We start from the raw sequence: 19,017 nt of genomic DNA on the forward strand, positions 1-19,017 counted from the left end.
TGTTGGCAGCATCAGCACTTCTTTTAAAAATAAATTGAATAGACCAATTTGTTTCTTTTTAAAGCAGGGACAGGGTACTGAATTTGGATGATCAGCCATGATCTCATTAAATGGCGGAGCAGGCTCGAGGGGCCGAATGGCCTACTCCTGCTCCTATCTTCTATGTTTCTAGATCGTATACCCTTTCCGTGAACATAATTCCTTCTTGCGTCCTGCGAGCCACTGTTTCTGCGGGGATCAGGAATCCCTTGCCCCAAACTTCCCATCCTCTCACCGATCGGAATTCCCCCTCCCGAGACTTACCTCAATGCCGGGGGGACTATTCCTGTGGGTTCCCGGATGCCGGCTGAACGTCCCGCTCCCGCCCACCCGCCAGGCAGTGATTCCTGCCAGGTGTGTGGGCAGGAGTCCGATCCTTAACGTGAAAATCGGACCCAGCAGCTGCAGTCTTACCAGGCCTTGGCGTGCAAGCTTAGCGCTTGCCCCGGCCCCCCTGCATGCACCGATCCCACCCCGAGTTATAAAGTCGAGGTCTAGATCGCTTGTACACCTCAATTATTTCCTTTGCCAAATATCTACCCAGCTAGATGAACAAATCAAAATAAAATCATGAGTTTAGAACTGGTAGCTCTTTCAGAATGCCTGCCTAGGTACAATGGGGCAAATGGTCTCCTTCTGTGCCGTGAAACTCTATAGTTCTATGATAGCAATTTTATTCAAAATGCTACCTTGCTTCCCAGGTACCAATATAAATGATGCCATCCAGACTGGATCCAAATTGTTGAAAGATTACATAGCTCAGCAGGACAAGGCTGTGCGGACAGTATCGTTAATCATCTTCTTGACAGATGGGCGGCCAACAATCGCTGAAGTTCAGCCTCACAAAATCCTAAGCAATACGAAAAAGGCCATTGAAAACCAGTTCTGCCTCTTCAGTTTGGGAATAGGAAAAGATGTGGATTACAAACTCCTCGAGCGAATGTCACTGGAAAACTGCGGAGTAATGCGGAGGATCTATGAAGACTCGGAGGCCAGTGCCCAACTGAAAGGTTTCTATGACGAAATCGGGACTCCGCTCCTCTCGGACATTCGTGTGGATTATTCTGAAGATTCTGTGGAGTACGTGACGCAGAACTTCTTCACAAACTACTTCAATGGATCTGAGCTGGTGATCGCAGGCAAGCTGGCCAACAACACGGTCGACAACTTGCACGTGCAAGTTACGGCAAGCACGAGTGACAAACACCTCATGCTGGAGACGGACGTGATTATCAATGAAACCAGGAAAAGTTCAAACACCAACAAGGCCAAATCTAATGACGCCAAGTTAATCCAGAGAGCCTGGGGCTACTTAACCATAAAGGAACTGCTGAGATCTCGAATAAAGAGTGACAGCAGCAAAGAGAAGGAAATTCTTTCAGACAAAGCAAGAAATCTTTCGCTGGAATACCATTTTGTCACCCCTCTCACTTCAATGAGTGTGAAGAGTTCAGATGAACAGACCAACGGATCCAAAGAGAATGTGATGAATGTACCTGAGATGAAAGATGAGAGAGTACAGAGTTTACACAGAATAACTAAACCAGGTAAAGCAGATTTATACAGTGAGCACAGCTTTTAACTGGCAACTTATTGAATTCCTTTTTGCCCTATTAATCAGTCAAATATTTGCTCTTTAAATACCTTTAGAGGATTGTCCTTTTTGATGTTTCTTTTTTAAAATGGAATTTGCAATACTTTCCCATTTTAGTTCCTCAATGCCAGCACTGAGCATTTCTGGATCAATTGCAACTCAACCAACTGAGGCCTAACGCCATTCTATTTTGCTTCAATGATGGGGGAAGACATTCTCTGTGCATTGCGTATAACATAAGAACATAAGAATTTGGAGCAGGAGTAGGCCATACATCTCCTCGAGCCTGCTCCGCCATTCAATAAGATCATGGCTGATCTTCGACCTCAACTCCACTTTCCCGTCCGATCCCATATCCTTTGATTCCCCTAGAGTCCAAAAATCTATCTGTCTCAGCCTTGAATATACTCAATGACTGAGCATCCACAGCCCTCTGGGGCAGAGAATTCCAAAGGTTCACAACACTCTGAGTGAAGAAATTCCTCCTCATCTCAGTCTTGAATGGCCGACCCCTTATCCTGAGACTATGCCCCCTAGTTCTAGACACTCCAGCCAGGGGCAAACAACCTCCCTGCATCTACCCCATCAATGCCCCCTCAGAATCTTATATGTTTCAATGAGATCACCTCTCATTCTTCTGAACTCCAGAGAGTATAGGCCCAATCATAAACCTATTTATAAAAATCAAACTTATTTATAAAAACTGGGTTTACAACTTGTTACCCATAATGTGCACAGGATATCTTCCCCTTCAAAGAGCCTTATATTCAAGAAGGAGTTAGATATATTTCTTAAGGCTAAAGGGATCAAGTGATATGGGGAGAAGGCAGGGACAGGGTACTGAATTTGGATGATCAGCCAGGATCTCATTGAATGGCGGAGCAGGCTCGAGGGGCCGAATGGCCTACTCCTGCTCCTATCTTCTATGTTTCTATGTTTCTATGTTAACCCCAAGCCCAAAAGAGCGCCCCTACCATAATAGTGTGAAATCTCCAATTCCAACACAAGTATTCCTTTGGACCCTCTGAATTAGATTATCAATTAATAATGAATTAGGGCCAAATGTTGTGCAGTGTACCTTGTAAAGATGGCTTCATCATAAATATTAATCGGCAAAAAATGTTGATTATTGGTGTAATGCGTTCCCCGTGTCATTTAAAGTTCATTCAGCTTTACAGTTCTAAAGCACCATGTTCTTATTGGCTGACAACTGTCTATATAACTAAAAGACTTGTGCCTGGTATGTGCGCATGATGTAAATCTGTCAATGGCTTCACAGCTCAAAGACTTGTTACTTCAAAGAGTCGCCCCTCAAAATCGTGCGTGGAGCAAAACATTGTGATTGGCCGAAATGACCACAGTATGCGAAGTCACCATGCCAAATGGCTCAAATATTCTGAGGATTAAACGCAAACGCATCAAAATAACAATCAAAAAATAGTTTCATCCATTAGTCAGGCAGGAAAAGCTCCCAATCAACAACCAGCAATCGCTACCAGACTAACCAATCAAATTGCTCAATGCTACCATTCACAAACCAGCAAGTAGCGTAAGACTGACCAATCCAAATACTCAACTTTCTTTGTGTTCTGTGAGTGGCCACTTTGGTTTCTGTCACATCCCACTACACATGCCTAAATTTAAATCTATGCCATAATAATAAGTTAACATGACATAATTCTAAAGAAAAACTTACCCATAAAGTTAGCCATTGTCTATTAGAAGAAATCACCCTCGCATTGGCTTGTTCCCCTCTCTCTGCAATCTGGGCTTTTAGTTAGGCTCCGCTCCCATAACTTGGATTAATCAATTGGGGCAGGGACTTCTAGCTTCCATTGACAACATCTGTGTGTATGAGAGAGATGCTTCATGCAAGTTTTTTTTTATTCGTTCATGAGATGTGGGCATCAAGGCCAGCATTTATTGCCCATCCCTAATTGCCCTTGAGAAGGTGGTGGTGAGCTGCCTTCTTAAACCATAGAGGGCGGTAAAGAGTAAACTGGCGTCACATATCGGCCAGACCGGGTAAGGACAGCAGATTTCATAGAAACATAGAAACATAGAGGATAGGAGCAGGAGAAGGCCATTCGGCCCCTCGAGCCTGCTCCGCCATTTAATGAGATCATGGCTGATCATCTAAATTCAGTACCCTGTCCCTGCCTTCTCCCCATATCACTTGATCCCTTTAGCCTTAAGAAATATATCCAACTCCTTCTTGAATATATTTAATGAATTGGCCTCAACTGCCTTTTGTGGCAGAGAATTCCACAGGTTCACCACTCCCTGGGTGAAGAAATTCCTCCTCATCTCTGTCCTAAATGGCTTACCCCTTATCCTTAGACTGTGACCCCCTGGTTCTGGACTCTCCCGCCATCGGAAACACCCTACCTGCATCTAGTCTGTCTAGTCCTGTTAGAATTTTATAAGTTTCAATGACATCCCCTCTCATTCTTCTAAACTCTAGTGAATATAAGCTCAATCGACCCAATCTCTCTTCATACGTCATTCCTGCCATCCCAGGTATCAGTTTGGTGAATTTTCGCTGCACTCCCTCCATGGCATTTCCTTCCCTAAAGGACATTGGTGAACCAGATGGGTTTTTACGACAATTCGGTAGTTACATGGTCACCATTATTGATACTAGCATTTTATTCCAGATTTATTTAATGAACTGAATTTAAATTCCGTGATGGGATTTGAACTCATGTCTCTGGATCATTAGTCCAGGCTTCTGCAGTACTAGTCCAGTAACATAACCACTTATGCTACCGTACCCCTTTTGTAGTTTTCACCTCTCTTGTGTGAAACTACAATTAGCAGAGTGCACCATCACAACCCATGTCACATGATAACTAGAGAGAAAGGATTCCTTCAACGGAAGATCAGTGCAAAGGCCAGAAAAATAGCACCAGTGGCTGTGTACACCGTTTTTCCATGGGTTCCGCTGCTCTTCCAGGGAAGCGACGGAGGGAGATCGGGAGAACCCTCACAGAAACTACTGGCACAAAACTGCCCAGGAGATTCAGTACTCAAAGAGTTCAATATAAATGACGTGTGTGCTAACATTTTAAGTATCCAACAAAAGACATAGTCCAGGTAATTGCCAGATGTTATTAGAGCAGAATTAAGTTCAACAATTGGTTTGACACTGATATTTCTTTGTCTAGACAGCACCTCCTTAACAAAGAGAAAGAAGACTGTAGTGGTTTCAAAAACATCAGGTAAGTGCTTCAGCTTTGAACTTCTTCACTAAAGGCCCTTCAGCTAGTTATTTTGAACCATTGCTTCAAGTCTTAGTCAGGGCGAAAATTACAGTGACCGGCACACCATTGTACCAGACTGCTAATTACCCAGGGTTCGCCTTTTTAAAATTCAACTTGTGAAGCATTTTCAGGGCTGGGGAGCGCACAGACCTGCTTCTGTGTGACTGACTGTACGGAATTGCTGAGATCTGAACAAAAACCAGAAATCACAAAAAGGGATCCTTTCCACTTAGAGAAATATTTCTCATGCTGGCAGATAATAGTTGATGGCGTAGACCCTGAAATTATGCTGTGTATACTTTAGCATTGGAATATTTAATATATTCTTATGAAATCCCTTTGCTCGCTATTTAAATGGAAGCAATGCTTGTTTAAAATTAGAATAAAATAATGTACAGGCTGACATCTCCATTAAAACACCAGACAGAACAACCTTACGCAAATACATTAAAAATTTGTACGCTTAAAAAATTGGACTATTTATTTTGTAGTCAATATATTTTTTACAAGATTGCATCTGAGAACTTTAGCTAGATTTAAAAAAAAATACTATTTGGTATAATATATTGTTATTTTTTACACTGGGCAGTTGGGGGTGGCGGAGGGCTGGTGATGTGAATAGTAACAGTGAAACTGAGAAGTGTGGCTTCAGATCTAGCCAACCGGAGCGAGCTGAAGATTGAAGAACCACGGGCTCTGAAACCAATCTGAAGAATGTGACATTTTACTTTTGCCTTGGAGGGAGGGGGGCACAATGGGGACGGAGACTGAGACCTTATTTGTGATGTCAGGGCATTCCGCAAAAGGCAAGGGGCTGCTGAGTGAGAGGCGTGCTCCCATTCCCTTTGAAAGAGGGAGGGGAGATTGAAGGAAAAACATATTTGAAGTGAAAACTATCGAAGATGTAAGTGAATTGATATGCACCATAATGTTTTCAATTTATTTGATATAGTCTTGGGAGCTCCTTGCGTGTCTTTGCTGAAGCTATTCCTGAAGCTGGCTCCTGGAGTCGTGTATGAGAGTGGCTTTGTGTGACTTTCCATAATGACTTCTGCTTTGTTCTTGGCCTTTGCTTGGCGTGTCTCCAAAGGCTGCCCGGATGACATGTTCGTAGCATGAGGAACCACAGAAGTGAACCTGCGTGCTTTACCACTCCAGTCAGGCAGCTGGGGTGACAGCGTGTTGCTCCAAGGCCCAATCTTACATTGTTGGTTTATTTTCACCCTCCTGCCGTTTTATACTTGTTCCCCTCTCTCTCCATTACAACAGAGGGGAGCTGACTTCCATTTCCTGTGACGACTGTCCCTACGTTGAATCTGTTTTCAGAGCTATCTGTGGTATAAACAACATTTCTAAATATAACCGCATGTGATGTTAAAAGCTTGCGCAAAAAATTGTCCTTTTTAAATTGGAGTCTTGTTTTAAATTGAGAAACCTAGAGGAAGGTCGTGAAGGTCGACACCATCATAGGTCAAAAAAGCAGGGAGAGAAGATAAGATCAATCAGGAAATAGTGATGAGGTGACACTGAAGTTAGATATTAAAAAACTCTTTAGATTATAGGAGTGAGGGATAACTGAGGGAAGTCAAAAAGACTCCCCCCATTGATTTTTTTGAATATTGTAAAACTGGCCCCCTATCCCAGAAGGCCATGCCTCTCTCCAGATCACTTAGAGTGATGGTCATTCGTTCACGTAGGTCGGCTGCAGCATTGTACCATTTTACATAGAATATACGGCCCAGAAACAGGCCATTTGGCCCAACCAGTCAATGCCGGCATTTATGCTCCACTTGAGCCTCCTCCCGTCTTTCCTCATCTAATTCTATCAGCATAACCCTCTATTCCCTTCTCCCTCATATGCTTATCTAATCGCCACTTAAATGCATCTATACTATTCGCTTCAACCACTCCCTGTGGTAGCGAGTTCCACATTCTCACCACTCTCTCGGTAAAGAAGTTTCTTCTGAATTCCCTATTTGATTTTTTGGTGACTGCCTTATATTGATGGCCTCTAGTTTTGCTTATAAGAACATAAGAAATAAGGCCCCTTGAGCCTGCTCTGCCGTTCAATAAGATCATGGCTGATCTTCAACCTCAACTCCACTTTCCCGCCCGATCCCCATATCCCTTGATTCCCCTAGAGTCCAAAAATCTATCGATCTCAGCCTTGAATATATTCAATGACTCAGCATCCACAGCCCTCTGGGGTAGAGAATTCCAAAGATTCACAACCCTCTGAGTGAAGAAATTCCTCCTCATCTCAGTCTTAAATGGCCGACCCCTTATCCTGAGACTATGCCCCTAGTTCTAGACTCTCCAGCCAGGGGGAAACAACCTCTCAGCATATTGAAATACTGTTTCAACTGGGGTCAATCTGCAACAAGGGAGCATGAACTCAGGTCCATCACTAAAAGAAGGAATGGGTAGGTCAGAAAAATATTTTGTGTTACAATTCCACCTGTGCCACAACAAAGAACAGGATGTTGTCCTGACCAACATTCCTGCCTCAGTTAACACCACCAAAGGCAAATGAAATAGTCATTCATCTTATTGGTATTTGTGGGATCTTGCTATGTGCAAAATGGCTGCCACATTTGCCTACATTACAATAGGCACAGTAACTCATTGTATGCAACTTTGAGATATTTCTGTTAAGATTCTTGTCTTCCCTTTTTTAAAAGTTAAGAGGCGATAAGCAATTATCATCAATTGCAAACAAATGAACTGAATGTACTCTTGCTGCAAACCTGTTTACTGTATGTACCAATTGACTACCATTGACATGAACTGTAGTATTTGTTTGTTATCCAGCTGATGGAGATCCTCATTTTGTTGCTGATTTCCCCTTGAGCAAGTTGTCCGTGTGCTTTAACATAGATGGTGAGCCGGGTAACGTACTCAGACTGGTGTCCGATCATGAGAACTCGGGTAAGTAGCAAACTGGAGAATTTTTAAAAGCGCGATTACTTATTGCTCATTAAGCTTAGAATCATAGAATGATACAGCACAGAAGGAGGCCATGGTGCTTGTGCCATATCTTTAGTAGAGCTATCCAATTAATCCCACTCCCCTGCTCTTTCCCCATAGCCCAATTCCCTTTTGAATGGTACTATTGAATCTGCTTCCACCATGTTTTCAGGCAATGCATTCCAGATCATAAATACTCGCTGCGTAAAAAGATGTTTCCTCATGTCGCCTCTGGATCCTTTTGCCAATCACCATAAATCTGTGCCCTCTGGTTACCGACCCTTCTGCCACTGGAAACAGTTTCTCCTTATTTACTCTATCAAAACCATTCATGATTTTGAACAATCTTCTCTGCTCTAAGGAGAAGAATCTCAGCATCTCCAGTCTCTCTTCACATAACTGAAGTCCCTCATCCCTGGTACCATTCTAGTAAATCTCTTCTGCAGCCTCTAAGAGGCCTTGACATCCTTCCTAAAGTGTGGTGCCCAGAACTGAACACAATACTCCAGCTGAGGCCTAACCAGTGTTTTATAAAGGTTTAACATAACTCCCTTGCCTTTGTACTCTGTTCCTCTATTAATAAAGCCAAGGACCCCGTCTGCTTTTTGAACAGCCTTCTCAACTTGTCCTGCCACCTTCAATGATTTGTGTACATACACCCCGAGATCTCTCTGTTCCTGCACCCCCTTTAAAATTGTGCCATTTAATTTATATCGCTTCTCCTCATTCTTCCTACCAAAATCTAACTCTTCATACTTCTCTGCGTTAAATTTCATCTGCCATGTGTCTGTCCATTTCACTGTCTATGTCCTCCTGAAGTCTGTTACTATCCTCCTCACTGTTTATGACATTTCTGAGTTTCGTATCTTCTGTAAACTTTGAAATTGTGCCCTGTTTACCCAAGTCCAGGTCATTAATATATATCAAGTAGAACATTTTTTACTAATTGTTGTCACTCAGTGCCAGCAACAAACATTCCAAGGTCAAGTATTGCACAACCAGATGCAAAACAATGTTCACTTAGATGTGGAGTATCCTCAGGTACTGTCCCCTCTCCTTCAAATCTGCCGTCATCACCCCTCTCAAAAAAACAACCCTTGACCCCTTCGTCCTTGCAAACTACCGCCCCATCTCCAACCTCCCTTTCCTCTCCAAAGTCCTTGAACGTGTTGTCACCTCCCAAATCCGTACCCATCTTTCCCAGAACTCCATGTTTGAATCCCTCCAATCCAGTTTCCGCCCCTGCCATAGTACCGAAACGGCTCTCATCAATGTCATCCTTTGTGACTGTGACGAAAATAAACTCTCCCTCCTCGACCTGTCTGCAGCCTTTGACACAGTTCACCACTCCATCCTCCTCCAACGCCTCTCCACCATCGTCCAGCTGGGTGGGACTGCACTCGCCTGGTTCCATTCTTATCTATTTAATCACAGCCAGAGAATCACCTGCAATGGCTTCTCTTCCCACTCCCGCATCGTTACCTCTGGTGTCCCCCCAAAGATCTATCCTTGGCCCCCTCCTATTTCTCAACTATATGCTGCCCCTTGGCGACATTATCCGAAAACACGACGTCAGTTTCCACATGTACACTGACGACTCACAGCTCTACCTCACTACCTCTTCTCTTGACCCCTCCATAGTCTCTAAATTGACACACTGCTTGTCCGACATCCAGTACTGGATGAGCAGAAATTTTCTCCAATTAAATATTGGGAAGACTGAAGTCATTGTCTTTGGTCCCCGCCACAAACTCTGTTCCCTAGCCACCGGCTCCATCCCTCTCCGTACCACCTGTCTGAGGTTGAACCAGACTGTTCGCAACCTTGGTGTCATATTTGACCCTGAACTGAGCTTCCGACCACATATCCACAGCATAACAAAGACCGCCTATATCCACCTCCGTAACATCGCCTGTCACTGCCCTTGCCTCACCTCATCCACTGCTGAAACCCTCATCCATGCCTTTGTTACCTCTAGACTTGACTATTCCAATGCACTCCTGGCTGGCCTCCCACATTCTACCCTACGTAAACTTGAGGTGATCGAAAACTCAGCTGCCCGTGTCCTAACTCGCACCAAGTCCCGTTCACCCATCACCCCTGTGCTCGCTGACCAACATTGGCTCCCGGTTAAGCAGCACCTTGATTTCAAAATTCTCATCCTTGTTTTCAAATCCCTCCATGGCCTCGCCCCTCCCTAGCTCTGTAATCTTCAGCCCCGCAACTACCCGAGGTATCTGCGCTCCTCAAATTCTGCCCTCTTGAGCATCCCTGATTATAATTGCTCAACCATCAGCGGCCGTGCCTTCAGCTGCCGAGGCCCTAAGCTCTGGAATTCCCTGCCTAAACCTCTCCGCCTCGCTACCTCTCTTTCCTCCTTTAAGATGCTCCTTAAAACCTACCTCTTTGACCAAGCTTTTGGTCACCTGCCCTAATTTCTTATGTGGCTCGGTGTCATTTTTTTGTCTTATAACAATCCTGCGAAGCACCTTGGGATGTTTTACTACGTTAAAGGCGCTATATAAATACAAGTTGTTGTTGCTGTTGGAGTAACGCTCCTTCTTTTCTGTCACAAAAATGTGCCTTTGTCTTGACCTCAGAAGTTTTTTTTTTGCTGGGTTTATTTTCCATTGCCCAAACCACCTTTCTTTACAGTCTTTCTGAGTTAGATTGCCAATTTAGGGGCAATTTTATCCATTGAGCTCACACACCTTAGTAACTGGGTTGAAGTTTCCCAAACCCCCTTTCACAAAGGCCCCTCACATAGAGCAGTGTGAGAAGCCTGAACCAGATTCAAAACCTGCCCCCTGAGGTAACGGAGCACTGCGTTAATGCACAATTCCGTCCTCCAAACCAACTCGTTTTGTCTTATTATGTGGCTTCAAGTTTATGTGCAGACTTCTTACTTATTCATTGCCTAAAGAATAAAACAAGATGATTTCTTGCTTCCAAGAGGTATTGTATTTGTTCATACGACTGAGAGAAAAGGCTCACCTGTGGCGTCTCATTTCCATTGTAACATCACATACAAGTAACAGCGTAACGTTTTCGTGACATAATGATGTATTTCAACGTGAATTCCAACGCTATGTTGAGTGACATTTTGGAATAAGACCAAATCCCTTTAAATATAGAGGGGGTGAAATTGGGTATCGCCCCGTTTGGGGCACTAACTTTTGAAATTTTGAAAATTTAGTGCCAGGCGCTAAGGATTCTCAACTTCTACTAAATTGGGTGTTATCGCCCCCCCCAGGAAGGAAGTGGGGTGGTAAATCAGGATTGTTTTGAGGTGCCTGCAAAGCGACATGGGCGCAGTCAATGACGCCCTGCACCATGGGGAAGCCCGCTATCGTGGCAAAGCCACATGCACGCTTGTGCTGATTCTCTGTGGTCATGGGGAAGGAGATGTAGCCCCTTCTCCTTCTGTAGAGAGCATCTGTGATCTGACGGATGGAGCATTGGACGGCAAACTTGGAGATGTTGGAGATGTCTCCTGTTGCACACTGCAATGATCCGCTGGTGTAGAAATTGAGGGCGACGGTGACCTTGGATGCCACTGAGAGAGCCGTGGTGGTCCTGATCTGAGGCTCGAGGTCTGGCTGCAGGAGGTGGCAGAGCTCTGTGACCACGTCCGTGCTGAAGCGGAGCCTTCTAACACACTGGTCCTCAGTGAAATTCATGTAGGAGAACTGCGGCCGGAATAGCCTGGGTGGGTAAGGCCTCCTGTTGAGAGCCCTGTTGGCCCTCCTACCTCTGGCCACATTTTGCACTCTTTCTCTGTGCCTCAGTTGCCTCTGACGTTGATGCTGGAGGGCGAGGTCCAGTGCCAGTACAGCCCCCATGAAAGGATCCAAATATTACATTTTCAAATCTCCCCTTAATGAAACTGAAGAATCTTTATGTGCCAGAACGCTCGTTAAAATGAAATCGGTCAAAAGGCCTCTTTGCCCATGTAAAACTAACAATGCAGCATTGTTGGCCGACCAAAACTAAACCGGATGTGGACGCCTTTAAATAGCGCTCCTCCAGGGGACATCCGACTGAAAGTCGCCTCCTCTACCTGTCGTTGTTAACGGCAGGCGCACAAGCAGGGGGCGAGAGGGAAATTTTCATCCGGGGCGCTGCGCACTGCAATGACGTCACGATCTCTGGGCGCAGGAGCTCGGGGCACAACGTCTTACCGTCGCATCAAAACTCCGGCTGAATTTAGCGGGAGGCGTTGATATTGCCGCACCCGGTCGTAAACCCATTTGCGCCCCGGATGGTGTCGAGCTTCTTGAGTGTTGTTGGAGCTGCACTCATCCAGGCAAGTGAAGAGTATTCCACACTTGTATCCTTAATACAATAATCCTTCACATCCAACTGAAAGAAAAAAATGACCTATTGTCTACTGCTTTGTCACTAAGCCACACTGATCTGTGATTTCAAAAGGGATTGTGATTTGTATGATTTTTTTCAGCATGTTAATGACTTTAATGTTGAGATGTCTAATAATAATAATGATGCCTTCTGTTTCTGGCAGGGGTGACAGTCAATGGGCAGCTAATTGGAGCTCCAGCGCCTCCTAATGGACGTAAGAAACAGCGCACCTATTTCAGTGCCGTTACCATCATTGTCAGTAAACCTTCTCGCTCCTACATTGAAATCACACCTCACAAGGTCATCTTTGACAGCCGAGACAGGTTTATCTTATCGTGTGATAAAACCATAGAGGTGGAGAGCGAAGGCTTAGTGGTTTCCGTGACTGCAAAATCTAAGGTTACTGTGACAATACAGGATTACACCTCCTTTGTCATCCTGGTCCATCAGTACAAGAATCCTGCTCCCTATCAGAGAGATCACCTGGGATTCTACATTCTCAACAGCAAAGGACTCTCGTCCAGTGCCCATGGACTCTTGGGTAAGTGGCCTGTGCTTTTTAAATGATATATTGTACCAGAGTGCGTTGTAGTTACAAATTTATGAAATTTAACAAAGTTTACAAAGTTTCTTAGGCTATGCTATTACAGATTACACGATACAATGAGGATCTTGCGTAATAATTTTGTATATTTCAGTAGTGCTACTAAATATTGAGGGTTGACAATAGCAGGGCCTTTCCTTGGCAGAGGTTATTTTAGGTCAAGCACATTTAGAGAGCTCAGGGGGACAGGGGTGTGGGTGGGTTTTGGGCATGCTAGGGGAGTGCAGAGTTCCTTTGTGTGAGTCATTAACCTGAGCTGCCAGCTGGCGACTCAATTTGGAATTAAAGATCCATTCATTGAAGATCAAGAAATTCTCCCAACATTGCTCCCCCAACCAACAACATCAGGGAAAAATGGTCAATCATCTCATTGCTGTTTGTGGGGTCTTGCTGGCTTTTGTGTTTGCCTACCTGGTAGTCAGTGCCTTTTTACCTAATCTGGTGTACGTGAAGCCCTTTGGGATGTTTCTGAAATATATAAATGTCATAGGGTCATAACGGCACAGACTTGTACACCTCTAGCAGGTCACCCCCTCAACCTCCTTTGCTCTAATGAAAACAAATCCGGCTTCTCCAACCTGTCCTTGTAGCTAAGATCCCCCATCCCCGGAACCATTCTGGTAAATCTCCTCTGCACCCTCTCAAGGGCCTTCACATCCTTCCTAAAGTGTGGTGACCAGAACTGGACACAGTACTCCAGTTGTGGCCTAACCAGCGCTTTCTAAATGCAAGAGTTTCTTATCGAAGTTGTCACGGTGCACTCAACAGAGTTCAGATTGCATCGTAGCTGGGGTAAGAAGCCAAAAGTAGCAAACCAAGATGAAACTATCTTGTCAGCTACAATCCAGCTGATCTGCAGAGAAATGACAGAAAACCTGGTTCTTTTCAGCAGTTTTCATTCTCTTTTGCCAAACACAGATTTTTCATTCAGCTGCTGATGTAGGAAACACATAGATGGACCACATAAAAGGGACTACTGCAACACATTCATCATCACGGCTTGCTTTTTCTCACCATAATGTGATGAGTTTATGCCTGAAGTTGATAAACACGTGTGCAATTGAAGAAAACGGTGTGCAGTACTTCATTAGAGCCCGAGCAGGCAGACTTAGATTGAGTCCCACCAGCAGCTGCCTGTGATGGCACTCAGAAACTTGGCCTTTTCACATCCTTATGATTCCGAGTGAGAGGAGGGATTGCATGAGTCATGTAAGCTAATAGCCAGTGAAGAATACACAACGTTCACAGTAATACATTGGAAAGGGAGTAAGTTACACTGCAGAACTGCACAGTCAACAGGGTCCGTTCGCAAGAGTGAGCTGCAGTCTTTTCTAAACATTTGCAGGCCTCAGCTCCTCCAAGCACAGCCGATTCCTGTTTAGACCATGTTTAATTACATGCCATGTTAAAATACCTCTCATCAGAGCTCACTTTTCCATGAATAATAATTGCTGCCAGAGGTAATACAGGAAAAGTTTGTAAACCACATGTGCATGAAAGGATATTTACCAGTCCGAGCTCCTTTGGGGCTATCCCGGATCAGGCATATTTCTCAGATGTTCACTTTCAACTAAAGTTTGAGGTAGCTGAATCCTAAAGACACTTAACTGGGTCTAAAGGTCCGGGCTTTCTCTCCCTAAAGGAAAGGAACAACCCGAGAATGTTACCGTCCTCCAGATAGCACTTTTAATAAGTTTAGCCAGACTGTAACGTCCCGGATATTATGAGGGTCCAGAGATCTCCTTCAGAAATGTACCTCTCCACCACAGAGAGTACAGAGATTGGGTTTGCGAGTTATTGATACAGAAGGCTTATGTGAGACAAGTCTAAAAATATATAGAGATTTATTAAAAGAATCGACATGCAATTTACAATTGGTGAATCAGTCAATCGCAACGCTAACAGTTCTAAAAAGAGAAAAAAATATGGGCCCAGAAATTCGGGTCGGGGGCTTCCCGCGGGTGCAAGCCCCCAATCTGCACTTACCTTGCGCGCCGGCCGTTGAGCTGTGGGCCCCCGTGGAATTCCGATCCAGGGCCTGCTCCAGCTGCCGGCACGCAGTGCTTGCGTATCCCAGGGGCGCAGTTAGTTCGATGCGTCCTCTGGGATCACGTGGGCCATGGGGAGACAATCGGAGCAGGGAATGCTCCATTCATAAGATTGACAGGAAGAGCTGTCAAGACTTATAAATACTACGGCCCCAAAACAGCACTAAATCTCCAAATAATTTTTTTTAAAATCACATTTTTTAAATAAACTATAAATTACATGAAATAATTATTTTAAACAATAATTTAAATTTTTTGAAAAAAAGAATTTTATTTTCTAATGGGGCTAAAAATAAACTTACCTTGCTTTAAAGTATTTAAAAATAATAAACCTGTGGAAAAAATGTTTTAATTTTAATTAATTCACCACTTACCTTGTAAAAAGCAGGCCTTACGCCTGCTTTTTACATGTTTAACTTCTGCAGACTTACCCTCCCGGGAAAACCTGCAAAAAAAAACAAAGTTCGATGCGCACATGCAGCCTCTCCTGCGCATGCGTTCGGCCTCTGAACCCCTTCGTTCAGGGGATCGGAAGTGCCGGTTTCCCGCGCATGCGCAGTGCATGCAGGAAACTGGCACTTCTATTGGGCTTACGGGTGAGTACCCCATGCGTACTCACCCGTGGAGACCCGAATTTCTGGGCCATGATCTTTTTAACAGAGGATCTTACTTTTAAATCTTAACTTCGCTACAGTATTACAGTTCTTAAAATTTTCTATACAGGATATCCATCAATATTAAATTACTTTCGATCCCCAAGGTACAAAGAGTGGAAGACCACAGAGCTGCCTCTGTAGTCGAGAATCGGTTTGCCCGATTAAAGCGATTCTGATATCCCATTTGAGACTTCAATATTTATACCCTTTTTCAGTTGTATCCCATAAGGTTTCTGCTGATCCAAGTTAATTATCACTATTCATCTTTCTGCTGACCTCTTGCAATTCTTACTGCTACATCGGCAATAGTTATTGTAAGTTTTTACCATATAGGTGTGAAGGCAGATGTGCCTTATTTCATGTGTCATCTTTAAGAGGTTTAGTTTAGATCACTTATCCAGGGTTGACCATTGTTTTGTTCCCAAAAGACCAGCCACTCAGAGCCACCCATTCTTCTGTTTCAATAAGGTTACTAATTCAGGGTCAGCAACTTGTCCTGTTTCAATAGCCAGAATTCTTTCATAGCTATTTCATAGTTAGGTTTCTAAATTTCCAAACCCAGTTTGTCATGTTTTAAAGAATTTATAAGGTAGAGTTCCTTATAAGGTTCTCTTCAGGGTCAACCACTGTCTTAGCTCAACAAGGCCAGAATTCTTTCATAAGATAGTGTATTTTTCTAAAAAGGCTATATAGTATATTTTTCTAAAAAGGTTATATAGTATATTCCTTCACATGTTCATCAGCTGAGGGATGTTAATGCTGAGGAATAGACCATTTTCCCATTAAGTACACCAAGGTCTTAAAATTACATTGTGGGATGAAAGCAGAGACGTTAACCCATTTAACCAAATGTCAGTATCAAACACTCCCTGCTCAGGGACAGCAAGCAGAGTAAAGCTACCTCTACACCGTCCCAACAATGTGCTTCAATCCCGAACCTCAAACAAAGCAGAGGGACCTTGAAGTGCAGATAAATGCGGTTATTTTCTTGCCGGTGAGTCTTCCTTTGGTGCCGTCTGGCGGCTTTCCACTCCCGCCCCCGCCGGTCTGCTACTGCTCTCCATCTGTTTCATGCGGGCAGCTGGCCAGCGGCATGCAGACAAGACCTGGGGGTTAAAATCGCATGGGACTCATGCTGGTGAGACTGGCATGGTTTGGCATCTGCCTCGCCCCTCAACCGCCCGATCTTGCCCCATGTTAAAATCGAGGCTAAAACCTTTTATCATCACTCTGAGCCAGGAAGGAACATAGGAACAGGAGTAGTCCATTCGGCCCCTCGAGCCTGTTCCGCCATTCTACTAGATCGTGGCTGATCTGTACCTAGATCTGTTTACCCACCTTTGACCCATAGCCCTTGATACCCTTCCCAACAAAAACCTATCGACTGCAGTCTTGAAAATTTCAATTGATCCAGTATCCATAGCCTTCATAAGAACATAAGAACATAAGAAATAAGAGCAGGAGTAGGCCTTACGGCCCCTCGAGCCTGCTCCGCCATTCAATAAGATCATGGCTGATCATCGACCTCAACTCCACTTTCCCGCCCGATCTCCATATCCCTCGATTCCCCAACAGTGCAAAATACTATCTATCTCAGCCTTGAATATATTCAATGGGGTCGATTTTAACTCAGCCGTGAGGCGGGATTTGAGGCGTGTGGGGGGTAAAAATTGCAAAAACTGGGGGTTGGGACCCCCCCTGCCTGGTTCCCGACCCCGAGTCATTTTAACCCAGGCGTGTCTGATGGTCCCGAATCAGTCCCGCCTCCAACAGGCGGGACTGGTCTTTAAGGCCCTTAATCAGCAATAATTGGCCTTTATAATCCCATTTTAACAGGCCCTTGCATTTTTAACCCTTTTCCCACGTAAAACACGCCTGGTGGGGATCACGCCTGTGAAACCTGGCGGGAGCACTATTGGCTTGCTGACTATCAGCTGCAGGTCAACCATTAAAGAGGAGATTTGATCAGTCATCATTTGCAGGTGGCAGGGCTTTGTTGTTTCAGGCCTAGGGCAACTTTTACCAGGCTTAACCACACCTGTGGAAGGTTGGAGCCTCACACACATCTCCAGTGTGACCTCCTGGGAAACCCCGCTCGTCACCTTCACTCAGCGCTTCCTCAACGGAGGCGTATACCAGAAGCATGGGAGCCATTTATTTCCTTCCCTTCTGGGCATTAGATGAGCTCGAACACCAGCCGCAGCACCAGCAGAACCAGGAACAACAGCAGCAGCAACAGGAGCACCAGGCTGCTGCTCACCCACCTGAAGCTGCACAGGCCAGAAGGGGCCAGCGCTTGGAAGTGGCTTGAGAGCACCTTGCTGCACATCAGGGGGCCATGGGGACCTGTATCTACACTGGCAGTCCTACTCAGAAGGACTTCCATGAAGGTCTGGTTTCTCTGTTCAATAGATGCCCATCGCTCCTCAAGAGATGTCATTCTATTATGAACACTCACCATGTTTTCCATTCCCTGGTGACTTATCTCCTCCATGGAGGTTGCCATCCTTTCCATGGTGATGCGTTCCTGCGCCAATGACTCCACAAAGGCTCTGCTCATGTTCGCTATGGGTCCCTCCATTCGCTCCACACTCACATCGACCCTGGAGACAAAACCTGCCAGAGACTCCTGCATCTGTTCCTGGAGTTCCAGCCCCGTTGATCTTATGGATGGACCCAGAGGCAGAGGGTCGACACGCAGCTGAGCCGAGCTGGCAGAGTCCTGTGCCCTCCGACGAGGACTCTCCACTGCTGTCCCTGTCTCCACCGTCTGCTGATGCTCACTTGTGAGCTGTGAAACACCAGGTGACAACACTACTCTATGTCCCGAAGGTCCCACCGAGGTATGAGTGTCTGCGCTGGTGCTGGGTGCGCTGAATTCTGCGGACACTGCGCCCTCAGAGGTTGCAGATTCCTCTGAGGAGTCTGGAAGCTCAGGCTCTTCCTCCTGGACAATGGGAATGGGGACTCTCGATGGTCCTGTGGGGGAGTAAAGGAAAGAGTTAGAGATGTGAGGTCAAAGTTACATGCACATTGCATATTGCAGATGATCATAGGTCCATCTGTTATAGCTTCAGAATCATTATCAGCGACTCATGCAATGTCAACGAGAGAGATGGAAAACTATTCTGTCACCAGCTTGCTGTGATGCACCCGTCTGTCCGTCCCCCACTTGCGCCTCATCCTCCAGTCCTACGATCTCCAGGACCGCCTCCTCCCAGGGGGTGTGGGCTACTGAGGGTGGCCCTCCTCCTGTCCTCGCTCGTTCTCTTTTATTGTGAGATCTCGTTTCCAGCAATGAGGGAGACAAGTGGAGTTTGAGTGAGAATGAAGGAGTGAGTGTAGAGAATCCATAGCATAGATGCTTAGAAGGAGACAAAGATGGAGTGAGGTGGCAAGACCAAGGGCCCTCCCTGTGTGTTGTCAGTTGTTTTCATAGCATCAGAGTGATAGGGAGTGTGAGGGCTGCATAGTCGAATAGTTAGGT

At 45.1% G+C, this 19,017-nt stretch overlaps 1 protein-coding gene across 1 annotated transcript in view; it reads left to right on the forward strand.

Annotated features, from left to right (window-relative positions):
* Positions 1 to 19,017, forward strand: part of itih5 (inter-alpha-trypsin inhibitor heavy chain 5) — a 97,279-nt gene that overhangs the window by 64,527 nt on the left and 13,735 nt on the right. The window contains exons 9-12 of the mRNA XM_086010749.1: positions 741 to 1,586; positions 4,801 to 4,854; positions 7,708 to 7,824; positions 12,386 to 12,763. Of these exons, the coding sequence (XP_085866875.1) occupies positions 741 to 1,586; positions 4,801 to 4,854; positions 7,708 to 7,824; positions 12,386 to 12,763 (1,395 nt within the window). The remainder of the gene's footprint in view (positions 1 to 740; positions 1,587 to 4,800; positions 4,855 to 7,707; positions 7,825 to 12,385; positions 12,764 to 19,017) is intronic.

Source organism: Somniosus microcephalus, chromosome 17 (assembly GCF_052327205.1).
Source record: "Somniosus microcephalus isolate GS21.2 chromosome 17, FLI_Smic_1.0, whole genome shotgun sequence".
NCBI lineage: Eukaryota > Metazoa > Chordata > Chondrichthyes > Squaliformes > Somniosidae > Somniosus > Somniosus microcephalus.